We start from the raw sequence: 22,462 nt of genomic DNA on the forward strand, positions 1-22,462 counted from the left end.
TCTTCCACTAAACACTCATCACACAGACCTGTTTCGTGTATCCTTATCATCCACAACGTGGCATTCAAACCTGTGCCCAAACCGTGGTCTACTCCACACAACTTCCTCTCTCTTACATCCCATACTCCCCACCTCTTCCTTAACTGACCGGTGCACGCGATAAAATTACCACCCCTTACTACTAGCATCCCACTCCCTTTGTCAAAGATCAAGCACTTTTGCCCGGATCAAGGACTTGACTTCCTTATGGCCCAACGGGACCTGAATATCTACCCCCTCTCTCCTCACCACACTCTTAGCCACCACATCAGCCTTCTCATTACCCTCCACACTCACATGGGTGGGAACCCAACAAAAGCTTACCACCACTCTCATCCTCTTCAATCCCATTAACAACACCATCATCTACACAAACAAGTCTCCCCTATCCGACCTGCCCGTCTTCACACTACTCAACACTGCAGCCGAATCAGAGCAGATCACCATTCTGAGTGGTTTCATCTCCTCCACCCATCTCAAACCTATAATCTTGCCATCAACTCGGCCGCATACACTGACACAATCAATTAACCGCTTACATACTCTAACATTGACATCTGGGATATACACCCCAGCCCCCACCCTACCACTGACTGGATCCTTTGAACCATCTGTATAAATAATTAAAAACAAATCAAACCGATTATCTATACATCTCTCCACACCCCGTCTCACGTCATCACCCCATTCTCTTCTACCCTCAATCATATCCACATCTACATCATTTCTATCCCCACACACTCCAATTCCTGTATCTCCAATACTCTGTACGCCATCCCCTCTTTAACGAACGTAGCACAACCCAAACCCGACCCCTCAAACGCAGATTAGAACATCTTTGCCTCAACTCTATCACGCCGTACCGAAACCAACCTTATCAATAAGCGACAGAAAACGTTATGGGGATTGAGTATTGTCCAATCAGAAGTAGCTCTGATTCTATGGTCCAATCATCTTCCTCGGGTGCAGTGACGTATTATTCAAGCGGCGTCACACGTATCAACATTCGTCTGCTGCTGGAACTGTTCATGAAGTAACCACTCGCGTCAATCAGGTAGCTATAACAATGAATTTAAGCCTACATTTTAGTGAATTTAAAATTAACTTATAAGCTTACAAAACTGCGGTTATCAAACCTCTAGGATTTGGGTTTGAAAACCCAGTTATCCAGCCACTGAGCCAGACTGAGCTAACTAGCGAGCTAGCTAGCTAGCTAACAGCTGTGGTGAAAGATATAGCTAACTAACGGTAACGTTAGCTAGCTACGTTAGCTTCTGTGTCAACAAGTTGTTCTGTGAAACCAATTCACTACTAATTTGAAATACTCTACAGTGCTATTTAGAAAAATGTCGTGCTTGCTTCTGAATATAACATTGCAGAGCATCATTTGAAACCTTCTTGATGGAAGAGAAAGCTAATGTGCAGTCACTGCCTTTCACCTCTTTATCCTATAGTCAGAATGGGCAGAGGCTACATAGTGGAGGATGTGGTGGAGAAATATCTGTCCAATCTCTGTGCATCTTGTGTCACAGGACTTCTCATTGGCCAGGTAAGGTTCACTCACTCAACAAACCAGGCTCCTATCATTCATTGCATAAGTACACACTGTAGCAAAACGTTTTGCAAGGGGTATATTCACTAGGAACCTACAGAACCAAACGGAAACAAACAGGGAGGGACCTATCTGAATTTGTCCAATAGAAACTCTCATTTTTCTTTTAAAACTTTTTTAGTTTGGAGTAAACGGTTTCCGTTGCAAAAAAATGTCCAACTGTTTGCTATGGTCTTTGTCTAAATGAATACACCCCAGATTTTAGTCTGTTTTTTTTTCTTCTGTTTGGTGTCTACTGAAAACTACCCAGGTGTTTTCCTTAACAACCCGATTTGACAAAAAATAGGGTACTTTTTCCAGAGGGCCCTGAGTTTTTGCTATTCAGGTCACGTGACTAGGAAAAACTCCTGGTCCTAAGTAGGACATTCTTGTCTCGTTTGGCAGAGTTCATCCCAGAGAGACTTTGTGGTGCTGGCTGTGAGGACACCTCAGAAGGACGCAGCGGGACAGGGGTCTCCGTCTGTCAGCAGGAGAGCTGGGAACTCACTGGACCACCTAGATGTGGAGTGGGTCACTGAGCATGCCAGACAGGTAGATAAGGATAATAGTGCATTTTATATTTAATAATAATAATAATAATTCAACTTTTAAAATGAAAATGTTAGGTCTTACAGTTGGTTCACATAACATGACACAGTTTTATCACTTGTATCTCAATCTCACTCTGTCATAATGTATAATAATGTAATAATGTATGTTTTCTGAAGGTTTCCCGGATGTTACCGGGAGGTTTGTCAGTTATTGGTGTGTTTCTTGTCACCCCACCTGAGCTGTCCAAAGAGGCTCAAAATACATTGAGACGGGTAAGCAACACATAAACTAAAGCTGAGGCAATAATGTTTGTATTACTTTGTATAGAGATCATACATATTAATAACAGTAACTGCATTGATAGAAAGTGGGCCTCTAAACTAGTGTGTCTTTTGCAGTTGATCTTTGCAGTGGACAAGCACATATCCAAGGGACGGCTATGGAGTCTCACAGAGGAGGATGTAACAGAGAAGGTCACACTTCACATCTGCTCCAAAACCAGGAAGTATCCTTAACTGCTCCAACTGATAGGTCAAATTGGTCTCAATTGCATAATCGGTTTGCTGCCCAAAGACAATAAATGATGAACAATGGTTTCGCTATAGTCCGTAGTAAATGTGATGACATCTTTGCCGAATTGTGTGGTGTGCTTAATACAAGGCGAATCCTTAGCATTGGAAAATGTCTTTAACTCCATACTCTCAGAGTGGTTTGCAGAACATTTGATGTTCGAGATCCCAAGGTGAGTTCATAGGTGTGACAGTATGGCCTTTTTAAAGCGGTGAAGTCTCCTGTACTTGTTCTTTTCTGTATTCATATTCAGCCTTGAAAAATACTACAAGTCTTAACTGCATTCTGGTTGGTGATTTCAGAGTTCTGCCAAGCCTGCTGATTGGAAGTACCAGTCGGGTGTGTGTACTTCCTGGCCAGTGTTGACATGCTCAGTGGGACTGGACCTGGTGTTCCCTGTGTTAGAGCTGCATGTCTTACCACAGGACATGGAAAAGTGTATGAAGGTGAGTGGGTTATATTGGATATTATTACCTGTAAATGTATTGTTATAGCACCCTTATGAAGCTCCATAGGAATGCTTATAACACCCTTAAGCTTGTCAGCATTACCTCACTATGTGAGAGATTAATAACAGTACATTTTAGGGAATGCCTGGTGAGGTCCTCTTTAGCAGAGCTCACTTTGACCTTTTGACGTTCTCAAACAGGACAGTAGATTGAAATGTCAGTTCTAGTGGAACTAATAATTTGTTTGTGTGTTTTCAGGAGGGACTTCAAACATGGGCGAAGCAGATCGAAGATGGGCTTTGCCTCATCAATGGCAAAACAATGCCTGGTGAGGTGGAGCTACTGGCAGGGCAGGTAAACACAGCGTTCCTTTTGGTGGCACAATGTAGTTAATAGAAATCGATTACTGCTTTTAAGAAGTCTTTGTTTTCTGTTCAGAAAAAGAATGCAAAGGCTGTTCAGCAGACGTTCCGAGCCCAGATCCTCATCCCGATGGTAAGAATATCATTAGTAGGGAATTTTTTGTAGCCTATAGCTAGGGCTCAGAGTTTTTCCCTGCTGAAGTTGATTTGTGTGCGTTTGTGTGTGTGTTATGCTTTTGTGAGTGTGTGCCTAATTTCGTGTATGTGTATCATAGAATGAAAAGAACAGACGTGCCCATTCAAGTCAATTATGACATAATGGTTGGACTGGCAGCCATTGCGAGTGTACCCATAGGAGCAACGTAGGAAGTAAAAGCAGGAAGTGTACCCTTCAAACTGTGCTGTGATTTGTTGAGTCAACTCAACTGACATTACAAAAAATACATTACATTGCATGAGCCACATCAGTTTGCATCATTTGAATGAGCGTTCTTCATTACCATGGCAATCCAGCATCAGTTGATAGAACATTCCAAATTACAATGGAAATGATTACATCACAATACCAGGCAGCCATTGTGAGTGTATCCATTAGTTTACCAGTCAAATTGCCAGGGTTAGAGGTTCCAAGCCCATTCTATTTCTATGGTGTGTACAGTGAGGGAAAAAAGTATTTGATCCCCTGCTGATTTTGTACGTTTGCCCACTGACAAAGACATGATCAGTCTATAATTTTAATGGTAGGTTTATTTGAACAGTGAGAGACAGAATAACAACAAAAAAATCCAGAGAGACGCATGTCAAAAATGTTATGAATTGATTTTCATTTTAATGAGGGAAATAAGTATTTGATCCCTCTGCAAAACATGACTTAGTACTTGGTGGCAAAACCCTTGTTGGCAATCACAGAGGTCAGACGTTTCTTGTAGTTGGCCACCAGGTTTGCACACATCTCAGGAGGGATTTTGTCCCACTCCTCTTTGCAGATCTTCTCCAAGTCATTAAGGTTTCGAAGCTGACGTTTGGCTACTCGAACCTTCAGCTCCCTCCACAGATTTTCTATGGGATTAAGGTCTGGAGACTTGCTAGGCCACTCCAGGACCTTAATGTGCTTCTTCTTGAGCCACTCCTTTGTTGCCTTGGCCGTGTGTTTTGGGTCATTGTCATGCTGGAATACCCATCCATGGTCCATTTTCAATGCCCTGGCTGAGGGAAGGAGGTTCTCACCCAAGATTTGACGGTACATGGCCCCGTCCATCGTCCCTTTGATGCGGTGACGTTATCCTGTCCCCTTAGCAGAAAAACACCCCCAAAGCATAATGTTTCCACCTCCATGTTTGACGGTGGGGATGGTGTTCTTGGGGTCATAGGCAGCATTCCTCCTCCTCCAAACACGGCAAGTTGAGTTGATGCCAAAGAGCTTGATTTTGGTCTCATCTGACCACAACACTTTCACCCAGTTCTCCTCTGAATCATTCAGATGTTCATTGGCAATCTTCAGAGGGGCCTGTATATGTGCTTTCTTGAGCAGGGGGACCTTGCGGGCGCTGCAGGATTTCAGTCCTTCACGGCGTAGTGTGTTACCAATTGTTTTCTTGGTGACTATGGTCCCAGCTGCCTTGAGATCATTGACAAGATCCTCCTGTGTAGTTCTGGGCTGATTCCTCGCCGTTCTCATGATCATTGCAACTCCACGAGGTGAGATCTTGCATGGAGCCCCAGGCCGAGGGAGATTGACAGTTATTTTGTGTTTCTTCCATTTGCGAATAATTGCACCAACTGTTGTCACCTTCTCACCAAGCTGCTTGGCGATGGTCTTGTAGCCCATTCCAGCCTTCTGTAGGTCTACAATCTTGTCCCTGACATCCTTGGAGAGCTCTTTGGTCTTAGCCATGGTGGAGAGTTTGGAATCTGATTGATCGCTTCTGTGGACAGGTGTCTTTTATACAGGTAACAAGCTGAGATTAGGAGCACTCCCTTTAAGAGTGTGCTCCTAATCTCAGCTCGTTACCTGTATAAAAGACACCTGGGAGCTAGAAATCTTTCTGATTGAGAGGGGGTCAAATACTTATTTCCCTCATTAAAATGCAAATCAATTTATAACATTTTTGACATGCGTTTTTCTGGATTGTTTTGTTGTTATTCTGTCTCTCACTGTTCAAATAAACCTACCATTAAAATTATAGACTGATCATTTCATTGGCCCGCTTAACCCACCCCCCCCAAAAAAAAAAATCTAAATAATATCTGGCTATATCCCACTGGCTATAAGGTGAATGGACCAATTTGTAAGTCGCTCTGGATAAGAGCGTCTGCTAAATGACGTAAATGTAAATGTCAGTGGGCAAACGTACAAAATCAGCAGGGGATCAAATACTTTTTTCCCTCACTGTATATAATGTCCGGTCATCTGTCCCTCAGGCGGACCCCCAGTCAGAGCAGAGGTCGACAGCGTCTGTGAAGGTGTGCAGTGGGTCTCTCACCCTGACGGGAATGGTGCACTGCAGGGCCTACCTCCACAGCAACAAACCAAGAGCCAAGCACGCTACAGAGGTACTGCAAAACACACACACACACACACACACACACACACACACACATACAGTACATTGGCAACCAGAACTTTCTCTAAACCAGAACTTGCACACCATCCAGCTCTTAGCAACTGAAGGTTAATTGGAAATACGTATACATTTGATCTTTCACATTTTTCTCATGCCTTGTCCTGATAGGTCATCAAGAGAGATGTCATCAACACGGTGTCTAGCAGAGTGGAGATGTTCCTGGAAGATATTTTAATGGAGGGAGAGGACAAAGGCACAGTATTAGTTCTATACTTTAGCATTGGGGTTTAGAGAAATATCGTTAATATTACAGAACTGAACTGCAGTGCTGTCAGTGTGCTTAGCAAGCTATGCAGAGCAACCACAAGGTGGCAATGTTGACCACTCACTGGTTGTCGCTATACTCGCTGTCCCACTTGTTCTCCTGCATGACAATGACTCATAGTTATTCCTATCAAATCTTTAGCTAAGTGTACATAGTGATTTTCTGCTCTCCTCTCTTCGGCAGGGTCAGTCGGTGTACAGCAGGTGCTCCCTCGCAGAGTGTTTGCCCCCGTGCCCGGCATGAGCCTGTGTGTGTGTGACTACATGTTCCCTGACGAGAGTGTGTCCGATGTGAGTGACCGTCTCAAAGAGATGCTGGACTGGGAGACGCCCGAGGACAGCATAGACACCTCCCAGGAGACTGTCCCAGGTGGTTTATCATAATAACCAGGGGTCAATGTAGCAGGATGCCATAACTGTAGACTACTACAGTATCAACTGTAATCTTTCAGTGACCTGGTTTGAGTCAGTAAAGCCCATTGTGTAAGTGTTAGTTACTCCCTATGAGGAATGAAACAGGTATTCCAACAGGAAACAGGGTTGCAATCACTAGCCTGAGATGCATACAATCACACTGAAAGAATGTATATTTCTTTACTCACCTGCATGACCAAACATAATTCCCCACCAGGACACACAATGTTGTGGGGAAACCTCATTGTCAACTGTTTCCATTTGGTCATGCATGTGAGGAAAGACCCATAGTTTATGATTGTCATTACTCATAATTATTATTCCTCAAACAAATGCTATTTTCTTGGTATGTTGGTTAAGCGGTTATATTATATGGATTATTTTAGCTTCCTGAACTGAGTTTTGAATCTACATTTTCTATACTTTCCATACTACTATTTGTCTTCAATTGAGTGTAAGGTTGACATTGTATGGTGAAAATGTCTAATATTCTGAAGCTCCTACGATTGACCTAAAGAACATGGTTGTTCAGAAGAACCTGAAGGCTGAATCTACTGTTGACGCTCGTCCTAAGACACCCTCTGAAGAGCCCACTGAAGCCCCCAAAAGCCACAAAACGTATTACGCTGGTATGTCCTTTTAAATACTCTCTTCAAACAGCCATTTCATCAGAAATCAGAAGGTACAATGATCAGGAAAAACTCCTGGCTCTATCATATGTAAAGGCATGTACAGGATGTGTCGATAGCTTTGTGCCTATTATGTGAACCATTTACCACCTCTCGTGACACATTCCTAACCCAAACTATGACTCAGCATCAGGTATGTAGCATAGCGTTCTCTTGACTCACCCGGATACCATTGTGTCATTGTGTAGGTGTTGCCATGGCAGTCGCAGTCGCTGTCCTAGCCACAGGCACCTCGCTGCTCTACCTGAGCGACTAATGGTGGATGCACAGGATACATACACACACTACAAGAGCTGGTTGCTATGCGGAGGGTCTTAATCGCTTGATTTTATTTTCATGAAATTGAGTTGACATGGTTATTATAAAAGCAAATGCAAACTGTATGTTTTCTATTGATAATTCAACATTTATTTTCATATGAATTGTAAAGCAGAATTGTAAACAATTTGTTTTGATTTATTGTTTCAGTTGTAAAAGGTTACACAGAGAAACGTGTGTATAGCGTATTATGTAATGTCTTGCAGTAAGTGTATGTCCAATGGCATATATTCAAAATTCCCTCCATATGGGGAAAATGGACCCTCTAATTGTTGTTCAGTTCATTCAGTCATCATCAGATATTCTGATGTGTGCCAACCATAAACCTTCCGCTCTGTCCTCACATATTGCCTCGTGCCTCAGGCCACCCACGTGTATCGGACCTCTCCTCACCCACATTGCTGGCACAACGGATATGCATCAGAAGAGCTTAGAGCGTCTGTATTCAATATAGTATTTTGCAATTACTTAGGCCTACAGTATGGTCTTGTATGGTTATGCTTGGTATGATGGGCATATTTTATGCTTTGATCCTCCCAAAGGATGGTTCAGGCCTGTATTTTATGGATTCATCTATGACATAATTGACCAGAATAAAGAAGTCCATTCAAAGTAACTAACTTTTGGTGTGTGTTCTATTCATGTTAAATGCTGTTAGTTAATAGTGTTAAAACAATTAGACAGAGAAACCAACCACCACTTCCATGGGGAAATTCTGCTTTTAATGAGTGACTGGGGGTTATCACTTTAACCCTTTTGATTTCAAACATCATGAAAATATAGCATAAAATGCGATGACATTGGGTCAATAGTGATAAACAAGCCCAAGCCATAAAATGGGGTTCATTACTCCAACCGCAGGATCATATATTGTGACGCCAATACAACCTTTTACAAAGATTGCAATGTCATATACTTATCAATCATACACCAATACAATGGTTAAAACGAAAAGAAAGAAAAGCATTTTATAATGATACACATATTGAGCTAATAATGTCTGTCTGAAATCATGTTAATGGACACTGCCTGTGATAAACTGAAGCTGACTGGAGGCTGTTAAAAATATTGCATTTACAGTAGCCTAGTAGGCTAATGGGTCCAGAAATGTGCACTCTGTCACTGACTCCCTATAAAAAAACCTTACTCCACCTCCACACCTGCCTCCTCCTCAGGACAGGCCGCAAACTCCTTCTCGGGCAGGAGGCCGTACTCATTGAGGAACGCCTCGATATCGGTGGCGAAGAACTCCTCGCTGAGGTGCTGTGTCATGGACAGGAAGTTCCCTAGCAGCTCCCCTGCCTTGTAAACCAGCATGGTGGGCAGCACGTCGTCTGAGAAGCGCTCGCCGGCGCCCGTTGCGGCCGCCCGGATGCGGCAGAACTTGACACTGGGGTACTCAGTGGCCAGGCAGTCCAGGCAGGAGTTGAGCGCCTCGCAACCTTTGACCCCGTCCTTGTAGATGTGGACGACCACCAGGGTGAGCCGGTGCTCATTCTCAATGACCTCCAGGAAGGACTCGCCGTTGTCCAGCTCCACCACGCTGTCAAACGTAGGCCCAAAGCTGAAGCGCTCGTGCATCTCCTTCATGCACTGCTTGCGGTACTTGCGCAGGCACTTCTCATCCTCCTCTGCGATCATCTCGTACTCCTGGACACTCATCTGTTAAGAAAAAGTTATGATAGGAGCTGAGTCAAGGCTTATGTATTATGTATGGGGGCTGAAACATAGAAGTAGAATTGACTTGAATGGAAATCTCCCTTCTAGTCGTTTTATTTCTATGGGTTAAAATAGGTCAAGTAAACACATCTTGATTCTCAAGAGTTTGCTAGACTTGTGCCTCCCTCTGTGGTCGAGTCTCTTATTGTCTGACCGTGTGGTTGTGTTTGAACGCTGACTGACCTTCCGGTTGAGTCTGTCGTGGATGTCGTCGCTCTGGGGGTTGGATATCTGTCTGAGGAGCTCCTTCTTGCTGGGAGGGGTGTCCTGGTCCTCACACTTGAACTTCCTCCAGTCATTAATCACACCTTTGGGGCCTTGTACAGGAATTGAGACATGTATAATACGCTAGAGAGGCTGATGTCATTTAACTACATCTCTAGAATGTGCTGATAACGGCAGCCATTTTGGCCAGGAAACATTACAAACGTCAATGTCCATTCTAGTGTTCTATATGTAATTCTATGGATTGAGAGGGGTCGATCAACAGGTTAAAACAAGAACAGAGGTTTACAGAGAAAGGTCTGTGCATCAGAAAGAGAGTTTATACAGACTTCACTCTCATTTCAATTGAAGTTTGGATGATAAACAGTGGGCTTAATAAAGAGTTTACTAAAAGGGTTGATAGTTGATGACGTGTCACCTGTTTGGATTGCTGGCACCTCATCTTCAGCTGGTGTTGAGCTTGACATACTGAACTTAATGAATGAAGAGACAAAACCATAAAGATTATCAATGAAAACCATTTTCTTATCACCATTTCGCCAAAGAGACTGGCTTGTAACAAAACTGTAGCATTGCATTGGTACATCGGTGTCTGGGTTGTGTGCTGTACACTGCAGCATGTTGTGACTGTCAGAGACATTCAGAGGGATCCAGGTTGATGCAGTATTATCAGATTATGATTAGGTCTAATACTTAGGGTTTTCTAAGACCGTGTTAATGCATGGGTCTTAGTGGGCCTACGTGTGTAAGACAGCTGGGACATAAAGATGACAATGTGAACCCACAGAAACCCCAAAATCTCTCCTTCTCCCTCTTCAACATTACAGCAACTACAATACAACATCTGTTTAACCGGAAACCTTCCTCATTGGCTTTCTGTGCGCGCTGTCACTCAATTTGAAAAGCTACTTTGGCCCTTAGGGCCACCGTAATACAGAATGAACTCCATAATTTCTAAACAGCTAAAAATAAAACCTTAACTTTGATGATAATACAATAGTTTTTTCACACAACACAATGCTGCAGGAATGTCATCCAGAGTGGTTGCCAGAGAATTTAATATTAATTTCTCTACCATAAGCCGCCTCCAATGTCGTTTTAGAGGATTTGGCACTACGTCCAACCGGCCAAACAACCACAGACCACGTGTAACCACGCCCAGCCCAGGACCTACACATCCGGCTTCTTCACCTGCGGGATCGTCTGAGACCAGCCAACTGTCATAAACCGTCTCAGGGAAGCTCATCTGTGTGCTCGTCGTCTTGACCTGACTGTAGTTGTAACCGACTTCAGTGGGCAAATGCTCACCTTCGATGGTCGCTGTCACGCTGGAGAAGTGTGCTCTTCATGGATGAATCCCGGGTTTCAACTGTACCGGGCAGATTGCAGACAGCGTGTATGGTGTTGTGTGGGCGAGTGGTTTGCTGATATCAACATTGTGAACAGAGTGCCCCCATGGTGGCGGTGGGGTTATGGTATGGGCAGGCATATGCTACGGACAACGAACACAATTGCATTTTATCGATGGCAATTTGAGGCCCATTGTCGTGCCATTCATCCGCCGCCATCACCTCATGTTTCAGCATGATAATGCACAGCCCCATGTCGCAAGGATCTGTACAAAGTCCTGGAAGCTGAAAATGTCCCTGTTCTTCTATGGCCTACATACTCACCAGACATTTCACCCATTGAGCATGTTTGGGATGCTCTGGATCGACGCGTACGACAGCATGTTCCAGTTCCTGCCAATATCCAGCAACTTCTCACAGCCATTGAAAAGGAGTGAGACAACATTCCACAGGCCACAATCAACAGCCTGATCAACTCTATGCGAAGGAGATGTGTCGCGCTGCATGAGGCAAATGGTGGTCACACCAGATACTGACTGGTTTTCTGATCCATGCCCCTACCTTTATTAAAGGTATCTGTGACCAACAGAGGCATATCTGTATTCCGAGTCGTGTGAAATCAATAGATTAGGGCCTAATGAATTCATTTCAATTGACTGATTTCCTTATATGAACTGTAATTGTTGCGTTTATATTTTTGTTCAGTGTATTTTGGTTTGTCTTGTACGTCATCATTGTGTCCAAGGTAAACTCCCAGTACTGTAGGCACTGTCCCTCATTTGTCCCCCAAGTTTGTGTTGTCCTACAGTAAGTTACAGAATAGTCTTTATGTATACAGTACATGCACAAGCAAAACATTTCAGTGGTTCCCATGATGTTGCCATGAATTCTGATTATGGACACCTGACGTTGTCTTATATTGCTCTGGTGACATGACCTTGAAATGTTGAAATCTGACTCACTCTACAGAAGCAGCATAGCATGTTTTCCACATGTATATTCTAACATTATGGATGATCACTTCAGATTTGATCAAATCTTTCATTACTAATTTATCTTCTTCAATCCCAGTGGAGAATTAGACCACATCTTTCACTGCTTTGTCAAGTAGAATCAATATTAATGAATTATTAAATGATAGCAGCAGTGATGCTTACCTGTATGGTTAGCTGCACTTCCTTCCCGCAGGTGAGTCTCCTTAGAGTCCTGACCAGGTTTGTTGTTGCTGATGCGTAGTTATGGGTTTCTTCTGAAGACAGCTGGGGAAGGCTGTGTGGAATTAGACATTAATTAATTATAGATATCATCATAGTGACATCTCTCCCAAGTCCTATGGTGACGTGTATAATAGGCTTAGGAATTAGACCTGCTCAGAGAAAAGTATCTGTGTGTGGGAGAGTGACATGGAGAGAGCAACAGAGGGGTTGCTTAGGGGTGTAGATGATTTTTTGTCAATTTGTGATGTGCACTTTTTCTCAATGTATGTGATATGCAAGACATGCATTGTCATTGAACTGTTTTGCAGTATGGGCCACATCCATTCATAATCTTCAATCTGCGGACATTACATCATGGAGGCCTATTGTACACTATGCAAGAACATGACTACCTCAGATTGGCTGCATGCGTATATCCATAGGTTTTAAAGGCTTATAGGGTCTTACAGTGTGTGTTGTGCGTCACTGGGTTCTGATAGGCGTAAGGACCATGTTTCATTAGTCTGGGATTAGGGTTCAGATTCAGGTGATTAAGGTAAATAAAATCTGAAACCAATCATTTCAGATGACCAGAGCAATAGTCAACACTAGGTGGAGATAAAATTCTGTTGAAATGGTCAGCTAGGGGAGGCTTGTCCGTCAGTCTCACTTGCAATATCTAGAATGGAAAACAGGAAATTGTCTGGCCTTTATTGCACCCAGTTTATATAAGCAAGTGGGAATCCATGAACATTCCATGCATTTTGTGAAATGGCTGATACCAAAGGCATGGCATGTAGATTATTATTATTATTATTATTATTATTAGATTACAAGTTGCCGTTTCAAGGCATGCTTTTCGTACAAATGCAAAGCAAAAAATATTTATCTCTCTCTCTCTCTCTCCCTCTTTTATCACCTACAACACAGTAAGTACCTGGCTCAGTCACATACAGGATTTATGCCTCTTGAGTTGCGAAAGATAAGAAAGTTCAGGAATGCAGGATATAGAAATCTAATTGAAAGCACTGTGATGTTTTAAGGGAATTTCCCAATTTTTTACTTTGTCACCCCTTCTGCCGTGAAAAAGTGAAGGTGACATACTGGGTATGTGTTACTCAGCAGTGGAAAGACACTCCCATGAGGGGAATATGGGAAATGACGCTGCACCCCCCTCTCTCTGACCTCATAGCCAGACCAGAAATCCAAACAGCCCGCACAGTTCAGGAATGTTCCACTTTTCATCATAGGGGCCCTAGGAGTGCCCACAAAGACAAGTGAATGTATTGCATGAGCAGAGAATCCAACCCTCTCCCATGAACCCCTCCACTAGGTGGCGAAAGCGTCAAAAACAATAGTTTAAAAAACAATGATTGCAAGTAGAGCTGGGATAAGTTTGAACCCTGAATGCTTTATAATAGGGGTAATGGATTCTGATACAAAATCAGCCTGGGGTGTAAAGCTGAACAAAGGCATCTGTACAGCATGCTCGGTGGCGAATGCAGAAGTTAAGTTATGTCAATATCTTGTTAAGGCTTGTTATATATTTCCTTCATGTTGCTATGAGATACCTGCACAATATGACAATAATGACTACAGAGTCAAGACACAACTTGCCAGGGCCATGAAAGGGAAAACTTGCCACCAGTGACATGGGTCAGTCATAGAAGACGAGGATATGTTCTCATGCGTAGTATAGAGTGTGTTACAAAAGCATAATATTGGCAACGCAGCCCCCGACTGAATACGTCACAATAGTTTATTTTCATCTGACAAACAGACACAACCAAATAATCCTCTCTGGTTGTGTCACTGCAGCACTGTTGATGTAAAATAAGCAAACATTCTGCAAACATTTGAGAAGCACGCAGTCAGACCACATCCAGAAAGGGTTCATACAAGGTCAAGATAACCTGGTCCCAAAACATGTTTACCATAGGGGTTGGCAAGACCGCATTAACAGATCTGGGACCAGGCTACAATGATTAGGCCTGCTACAACTCTCTTGCTGGCCATAGTTTTCACGTTGGGAAATTTGGGCAAACACTACCATGATTTTATATTCTAGTAACTCATTAAAGCGTAGTTTGATTCACTCACAAATTGGACATGGCAAAAAGCTACACAATCACCATGGCAACCTTTGGCAACCTCCGTTTTCTAACCTCACCCCAGAACAGCCGACATGGAACTTTTCACTCCTGCTATTTTGTGTCCAACTCCAAGCATAACACATACTGAATCCAGGAAGTTGAGCAAAAAAAGACAGACCAAACGTTTGATTTCATAAAACATCCCCATATAAATTCAGTCTCACTGAGTCTGTGAATCACCAAGGACTCTACAAGATTAATCACCACTGTTTGTATGGAGTAGCATAACATATCAAGGTGACAGAGTTTAAAATAATAGGTTATGCTACTCCATACAGACAGCGGTGATTAATCTTGTAGAGTCCCTGGTGATTCACAGACTCAGTGAGACTGAATTTAAATGGGGATGTTTTATGAAATCAAATGTTTGGTATGTCTTTTTTTGTAAGTAGCATAACTGGCATTGGTGTAAGTAGCATAACTGGCATTGGACTGGTGCATGGTGGCTATGAGTCAATGGGAACCAGAGGTGCATGGATGCTGCTGGACTTTTGTTTCATTGTTTGCTATTGAAATCTATTGAAGATAATGAATATTGGTGATAATGGAAAGATTTTGAAATGAAAAGAGCTGTTTCCTCTTTTGGACTGTGATTGATTGCATGGGGTGTGTGACTAGATGTTATTGTGTATCATGGGAAATGAATGAATCCTATATTAGAATAGAATAATTATATATTCAGTCAGTAAGCACGTGTTTTGTTAGGCCTCTGAAAATGATTTTCCAATCATTCTTTAAATCACAGTATCACACATACATTGCAGGGCAAAACAAATAGCATAGTTAATTATATGATGAATTTAACTAATCCTAAATCTTAATTCAGATTGAACTTCCTTCCTAGACCATATGATTCATATCAGGTTTTACCGAACTCCCACCCAGTCATATTTATGAGAGATTCTGTTGGTTTAAACTTTTGCCCTCACGTTTGTTGTGACTCACATAGTGAATGGGATCTATATGGTTGTCGAGACAATGACGATTACATCATGACTAAGACCAGACGTAATCCTCACGCACAGAAATGATTTGAAATAAAAAAATATGTATATTTGGCATCAATTCAAACCAAACCCAATACTGCTGCCAAACATAAATAGCAGAAGTTGTATTGATTGATTAAAAACAGTTGTGTGGATACTGATCATTATTTCACACTGTCTTGGGACCTGCTCTTTCAGACCTGGACAAACGTCTGTATACACATGACAGAATGACAGATGGTTTTCATACAGGATGATTACTTACCGGCATGTTGCTGTTATAATATCTGAAACAGATGTGGAAAAGAGGCGGGTGGAAAGTTACTATGGGGAAGCCTTCCAAAACATTGTCAGTGGAAGCTAAGCACATCTGTTTGGGTTTTTCATACTAGCTTTCTAAAAACACTGTAGTATAATTTAATATAACAGATTTGACATATTACATAATTTAGCAAATAAATGTTAAATGAGTAAATTACCTACTTCATAATCAGATTTTTGTGGTTAGACATTGTGATTTTCTGCATAGAAAATAGCTCATTGCCTTATACAACCCTTAGTGTAATGTAGGTTACATTACATTATTTTGGGGGGTTCTCACTCTGTCCTCTGCACTTCCTGCAAGAAGCGACATTGATAAGATGTAAAGAAGCCCTACCTCTTTAAAAGAGTATCATAAATAACTCTCAAGGCGCCTCCGACCCCCCCTCCCCAAATAATTAACTTATCTTTCTCTTGTCCTATTAGCACTGACTTTGCTGATAAATACTTGAGGGAAAATGTACTTGATACTAGTGATGTGTTGTTGTCTCACCTAGCTATCTTAAGATGAATGCACTAATTGTAAGTCGCTCTGGATAAGAGTGTCTGCTAAATGACTCAAATTAAAAATATAATAATGTAAAGAAGACACTAAATGTATACTGACACATCTTACATTTTTTCTCTTGTTGCTTGTCTTTGTCCCTTTGAACCATGAACTCATCAGGGTCACACACTCAGAGAATACATACAGTTGTCTTGTGGTGGTCTGTATCAAAAACAGACTGCTCTGTCTTTGATGATATCAACCAGTTCTTATCATTCTACAGGACTTTTCTATGTCTATTCTGTTTGAACAAATTGTGTGTCAGGGTCAGTTTTAGTCTATCTGAATGAGGACCCCAGATTGTCTTGAAAGTATACAAATTGTTGATAATCATATCGTAACGCATTTGAATTATATGTCACATCCTGGTTGATTTCCAGGATACACACATTAACCTCAAGTATTTCTTTGTTGATTTTTTGTATTGACCAGAATAGCCTAGTTACCTTACACTGTCACCATCCTGTCACCTTCCCCATACAGGTGTCTAAAGTAGGTGTCACTGGTGTGTGTAATTGACACACAAACACACAGAGACAATATTTGATACGTCATGTGGCAACTGAGAATTATTCAGGCTTCGGCATGAGGAAATTTGAGATGCCTCGGCTGTGAGTGTAGCTAATACGTGTGTAATACATTTGTCTACACAGCCAGGCACAGTTCTCACAGTTCAGTGTATGAACTGCTGGTAAACTGCTGATGATCTTCTGATAGGGCCTGGGTGATTGACAGAGCACTGCATGGCAGTCACCCATCTCAGTGGGAATCTCTCTTTCCACCTGTCTCTCTTTCACACACTCCTTTTTTTATTTCTCCCTCATTGTCTATTTTACCGTTTACCTCTCTTTCTCTCTCTCTCACTCACTCGCTCTCCCTTTCTCTACTTCTTTCAAACACAGCTGTGACTTTTCTATGACAAGACAGACCACAGCTGTTGTTTTCGTCTCATTGCCTAACTCTGTTTGGTTTCTGTGCTAACCCATAAACTCATTCAATCTACGTGAATGTTTCTTTGTCTCATTTGTAATTCCTGGTGTCACAAGTCATCAAAAGGTCTGATGTTATTATAATATTTAAATAATATTTTATTTGATATTTTATCAACAATACAAAACATACACATACAAACGATGGTCCGATGTTATTATGATAGTACTGTGGCACCTTGTAGTGTCATACCTTTGATGTTATTTCTGTAGTAGGTGTGTGACCTTTGATGATTTTTTTACATCTGCTAACTTGTGGGAATCTCCAGCTCTTGTGGGTGTCAGATTTGTGGGTTTGTAACAGGAAACCTGTGACCTATGTAAATGGTTTGTGAGGTATTCCTATGGCATCTGCATAGTGTTTTCCTAGGGTCTGGATGCATACCAGCCGGCTGGCTTATATGGTAGTGGAAGGAAGCAAAGGGAGGTTCTTACAGTAGATAAGGGAGGCTATGATTTCTCACTGTGTTATCAAATGATATAATGATTTAATGTTTAATGTTAAATCACTATCATGAATCACTCCTCTATCTGTCCATGTTAATGAGAAACTAAGTAGGTGATTGGTCAGGGAGTGAATGTACCGTCATGGAAAGCTCCAGTATAGGGTGACTGAAAGTGTGTCATATGCAGAGGTGGTCCGTAGAGTAGAGCATGCAGCCCCACTGTCAAGTACAGGTAACATAAACTGACCTTTGTGAGCCTTTTAACATAAATAATAACATGCACTAGGCTTGTCGAAAACAGGACTGAGACGATACGGCTGATAGTCCTGTCTTTTACTGGGAGGTATCTAGACAAAGCCAGAACTGAGATGATAAAACAGGTCGTAGAAGAATACAAGCCTTCACGCACAGGAGCACACTCAACACAAATCCTAGAAGAACATTGACCCAAACCCCAGACCAGACACTCCAACACCACAGGATAATGACCCTCCACATCCTCCAATGGAATGCAAGAAGCCTAATAGCAAACAGATAAGAACTGAATATGTATATAGAGGAAATCAACACGAAACCAGACCTAATCTGTATCCAGGAAACACATGGCTATCACCAAGATTAAACTTTAACATCATGGGATATGAGGGGATAAGGAAGGATAGAGAGAGTGGACAAGGGGGAGGGTGTGCAACTTTGATCAGGAATGGCCTGTCACACAGACAACTAAATGTTCAATTAAATTAAGAATGTTAGTATAGAAGTCTGATTGAAATCAGAGGCACTAACAGTAGTAAATATCTACAACCCATGTCTCCCACTCTCACAGACGGAGCTAGAAAAGGTGGCGGGAACAAACATAGGACAAATTATTTGGTGTGGGGAATGGGGATTGTAATGCACATAACACATAAAGAACAAGGAGACAGTGAACTGGACAACCAGTCCCTTACATAAGGGCTAATCAGAGCAGCCGAAAAGACTATTCCAACAACAAACCCACCAATGCCAGACGGCGATGAGAGAGAAACAATGCCTTTAGAGCCCTCAAACACACACACACACACACAGAATCCTCCAACTGATTGCATACCAAAGGAAAAGAGCAGAGGCTAGAAGAAGAACAACAACAACACAACGAACGTACTGGAAAACATACTGTGACACTATAGGCAGAGAAACCAAAATAGGTGAAATATGGGGCATGACATGGAAAATGAACAGGATACACAAACCAAGAGGAATTCCAGCTATAAAATGGGGAAACAAGACAGCCAGTTAGGAGGAGGAAGAAAAAGCTGAAGCCCTAGCTCAGACCATTAGGGCCATCCACAGCTCAATTAGTAATGCCCAATTTTGGGATGGAAGGCCGACCAGTGGGCCAGAGAACTCGGAATAAAAGACCTACACCTCAGTCCAACACTCCCACTGTCTATCCCCCCACCATGGCTTCTCCCCTCTCCAAGGGTTGACTTCTCACTACTAGACATGACTGAGGAAGGAAACTACATTCCGTCCATCCATTAATAAGCACACATCAAAGGGGAGAAAACAGACAGCAAGAAATCATCATCACGAGACTAGGACATTGCAGACTTTAATCACTACCTTCATCACATAGAGAAACACAACACAGGGCACTGTGAGAAATGCACAGAACAAGAAACCATTAAACACATCCTGCTCTACTGTATGAGTTACACCAATCAGAGAAGAACCCTCCAAGACACAATAACCAGCCAATCAGAGAATGACCCTACAAAACACAATAACCAGCCAATCAGAGAAGAACCCTACAAAACACAATAACCAGCCAATCAGAGAAGAACACTACAAAATACAATAACCAGCCAATCAGAGAAGAACCCTACAAAACACAATAACCAGCCAATCAGAGAAGAACCCTACAAAACACAATAACCAGCCAATCAGGTCGTGTCTAGACTTGACACTTACATGCGACTTCTGCTATCAGAATACGAAGATTGCATTGAAAAGACGGGTCGCTTTGTGGTCTAATTGTGTTCAGATCTGGCTGACCACTTCAGGAGGTGGTCAAGGATGCATTGTGTGCGGATTTCTCCTCAGTCTAGATGCAATCAGGCTACCGAAAGCACATACAGTTGGCTACTCATCAGCACTCCTCCCACAGGGCTCCAGAAAATGTGTGTTTTGGGCCCGAGAGTCATCTTTTCATTATAATGTTGGAGGAAATACGCTCCTAGCGTTTGAGGAATGTATTTGCTGGCCTCATAATTGGTAGCCAGCTAGCTAATATAAAAATTAAAAATTAAAAATGTTTGGCTAGAGTTATCCTGTTTGCAATCCCTTTAGCGTTGCTTGCTAGTTTGCTGGCTAGCTTCAGAGGTTAGCTGGCTAGTTAGCTACAGTAGTTAGCTACCGCAATCAGTTGTTGTTCTGTTATTATCATATTTTGCCTATTCTACCGTTTGTAGAATGCATACTGGCATTTGAATATAGCGCGGGATAAGGGAATCCCTACACACTGTGGACACAGTAGACACATTTAAATGTAGGTGTAGATGCATGACCCATTCGGAATTCCATGATCTGAACTCTATGATCAGAATACAAAAGCTGCAAGAACTGTCAAGTCTAGACACGGCTTCAGAGAAGAACCCTACAAAACACAGTAACCAGCCAATCATAGAATAGCCCTACAAAACACAATAACCAGCAAAGGGAAAAATGCTGGAGATCTCCAGAGCCTCCTCCAACTCCAACAGCCTGACGAGGACATCTTCAAAGCATTAACACTATTCCTAACCACCTGTGGTCTCAAATCTAGAGTATAAACAGTAAGAACCTAATCTGTCAGCACCATACCCCAATTCAGCAGGTGGCGGTAATGCACCATCCGGTTTGCACTCTATCATAAAACCCAACAGAAGAAGAAGATGCTCCAGTGATTGGTCAGGTTTGTGAATGTGTGACATCGTCATGGAAACTCGACATGGTTCCTTATTCCCAGACAGAGACGGTATATGGAACAGGTGGTCTAACTTATCTTATCATATCTCTGGTTTAGACATGATTCATCTACCACCCCCACTTCCATATTCAGCACCCCCTCACTCAACTACAACTCCAGCCTGTGGACCAACTGTATCTAGTAACCCCAATAGGCCTATGTACCGCAGCCTGTGCCTCCTGTAACCCCTATTCTTAGCACTACACTGGCCCTAGCCCATTTCCCAGGCTCCTAATTTCAGCAGTACCCCAGCACCATCCCCAGTCCCTTTCTCTGGTCCAAGCCTCATCACTATCCTAGCTCCCCTTAATGTGGCCCCCACTACACTGGCCCCTCTGTCTCCTCTCAACCCTTACCCTGGCCCCAGCTACCCAGGCCCCCACTAGCCTGGCCCTGCTGTCTCCGATGTGCTGACTGACGTTAGTTGGAGAACTGGTCTATCGCCCACGGCACCAGGCATTCCACAAGGACACTTTGTTATTCCGCTTCCCTTATCCAATCCTTTTCTAAACCGTTTAGACTGCTTACATTTTTTACCATACCATACCATTCCATTCCTACAGATGAACGCCTTCACTCAACATCCTTGTTCCACTTTCTTAAAATGCAAGAGGGTTTGGAGCCTGGCAGATTTCAACCCATCAACCCAGAAACTCTGCTCTCTGTCAATGGTTATCCAACTCGACTGTAGGTATTCTATACGCAAGTAAGTAGAGAGAAGCAAAAATAGTAGTTATGTACAGAATACGCTGTGAAAGTCCAACCTACTTCCTGGATCATGTCCAATACTGTTTTTGAATGTGTTTCAAGATGATATCATAAAAGTCATGAAAACGCAGCCATTTAAGATATATGTAAAATTATATTCACATTTGTGGACTAATTTACTTCTACCCAATGTATTTTATGAAGGGTTTCAATTACGAAAAATAATACGGAAACGTAAAACCTTCATGAAAGGTATTAGGTAGAAGTAAATTAATTCACAAATGCGAATATAGTTTACATCGACCTTAAATGACAAAGTTTTCATGAATTTGATGATATAATCATGAAGCCCATTCAAAAACATTTTGAATACCACTGCTTTACAGTACTGGAGTTCTTAACAAGAGCCAGGAGAGTATTTTGTCTCACTGCATGTGTCTGCGCCATAGGTCATGTTGTCTTTAGCTAAGAGTCATGCCTCCCAGCATCCCATATCTTAAATCCTAAAATGTATGTGATGGGAGAGAGAAAAAACTTTTCCCTTGCACTTTGAAACACTGCTACAACAAAGAGGCATTGGTAACTAACGTTATTCGCTGTTCTTATGTTATTCACAGCGTAGCTGGCCAGTCGATTTCCCATTTCAATAATCACCCTCCTTAGCCACATCAGTCAGGCCTGACGATCCCTTCACACGTGAGTCTTTGTGTGTGTGTGCGTGTACAGGATGTTTTTCTGATTGATGACTAAGAAGAATATTTCCTTTTCTTAGTCAGATCCTTTACAGCAGTGGTATTCAAAGTCGGGGTCAGTAGGGTTGTCAAATGTAAAAAATTAAACCAAAAATTAAGAGTACAGGTTATTGTATGGTACAATATACAAACGTTTTTGAGAAAGATAATTTGATAAGAGAGATGAAAATGTAATGAATTGAAGGTTATTTGTTGATGTAAAATGTACAG

General features: G+C 42.2%; 2 protein-coding genes across 2 annotated transcripts; one reads left to right on the top strand and one right to left on the bottom strand.

Annotated features, from left to right (window-relative positions):
* Positions 1-1,020: 1,020 nt before the first annotated feature.
* On the top strand, positions 1,021-8,488 carry odr4 (odr-4 GPCR localization factor homolog). Its single transcript, XM_084188249.1, has 14 exons — positions 1,021-1,093; positions 1,494-1,588; positions 2,036-2,182; positions 2,359-2,454; positions 2,581-2,687; positions 2,888-2,924; positions 3,055-3,198; positions 3,460-3,555; positions 3,640-3,696; positions 5,985-6,116; positions 6,296-6,380; positions 6,636-6,821; positions 7,363-7,494; positions 7,743-8,488. The coding sequence occupies exons 2-14, from the start codon at positions 1,499-1,501 to the stop codon at positions 7,808-7,810; spliced, it is 1,377 nt and encodes a 458-aa protein (XP_084044375.1). The 5' UTR covers positions 1,021-1,093; positions 1,494-1,498; the 3' UTR covers positions 7,811-8,488.
* A 527-nt stretch (positions 8,489-9,015) lies between these two features.
* On the bottom strand, positions 9,016-10,283 carry LOC311150552 (phosducin-like; the record flags this gene model as incomplete). Its single annotated transcript, XM_084188030.1, has 3 exons — positions 9,016-9,534; positions 9,775-9,908; positions 10,235-10,283. 3 exons carry the CDS (start codon positions 10,281-10,283, stop codon positions 9,016-9,018), a joined length of 702 nt encoding a protein of 233 aa, XP_084044156.1.
* Between the last annotated feature and the right edge of the window lie 12,179 nt (positions 10,284-22,462).

This window comes from Coregonus lavaretus, assembly GCF_964263955.1.
Source record: "Coregonus lavaretus genome assembly, chromosome: 23".
NCBI classification, from domain to species: Eukaryota; Metazoa; Chordata; class Actinopteri; order Salmoniformes; family Salmonidae; genus Coregonus; species Coregonus lavaretus.

What these genes read in the sequence shown, in the direction of transcription:
- odr4 (XM_084188249.1), top strand. Translation starts at nt 1,499, where the DNA reads ATGGGCAGAGGCTACATAGTGGAGGATGTGGTGGAGAAATATCTGTCC. An exon ending in CAGGACTTCTCATTGGCCAG is followed by an intron (nt 1,589 to 2,035) that starts GTAAGGTTCACT and finishes CTCGTTTGGCAG; the next exon opens with AGTTCATCCCAGAGAGACTT. An exon ending in ATCTGCTCCAAAACCAGGAA is followed by an intron (nt 2,688 to 2,887) that starts GTATCCTTAACT and finishes CCATACTCTCAG; the next exon opens with AGTGGTTTGCAGAACATTTG.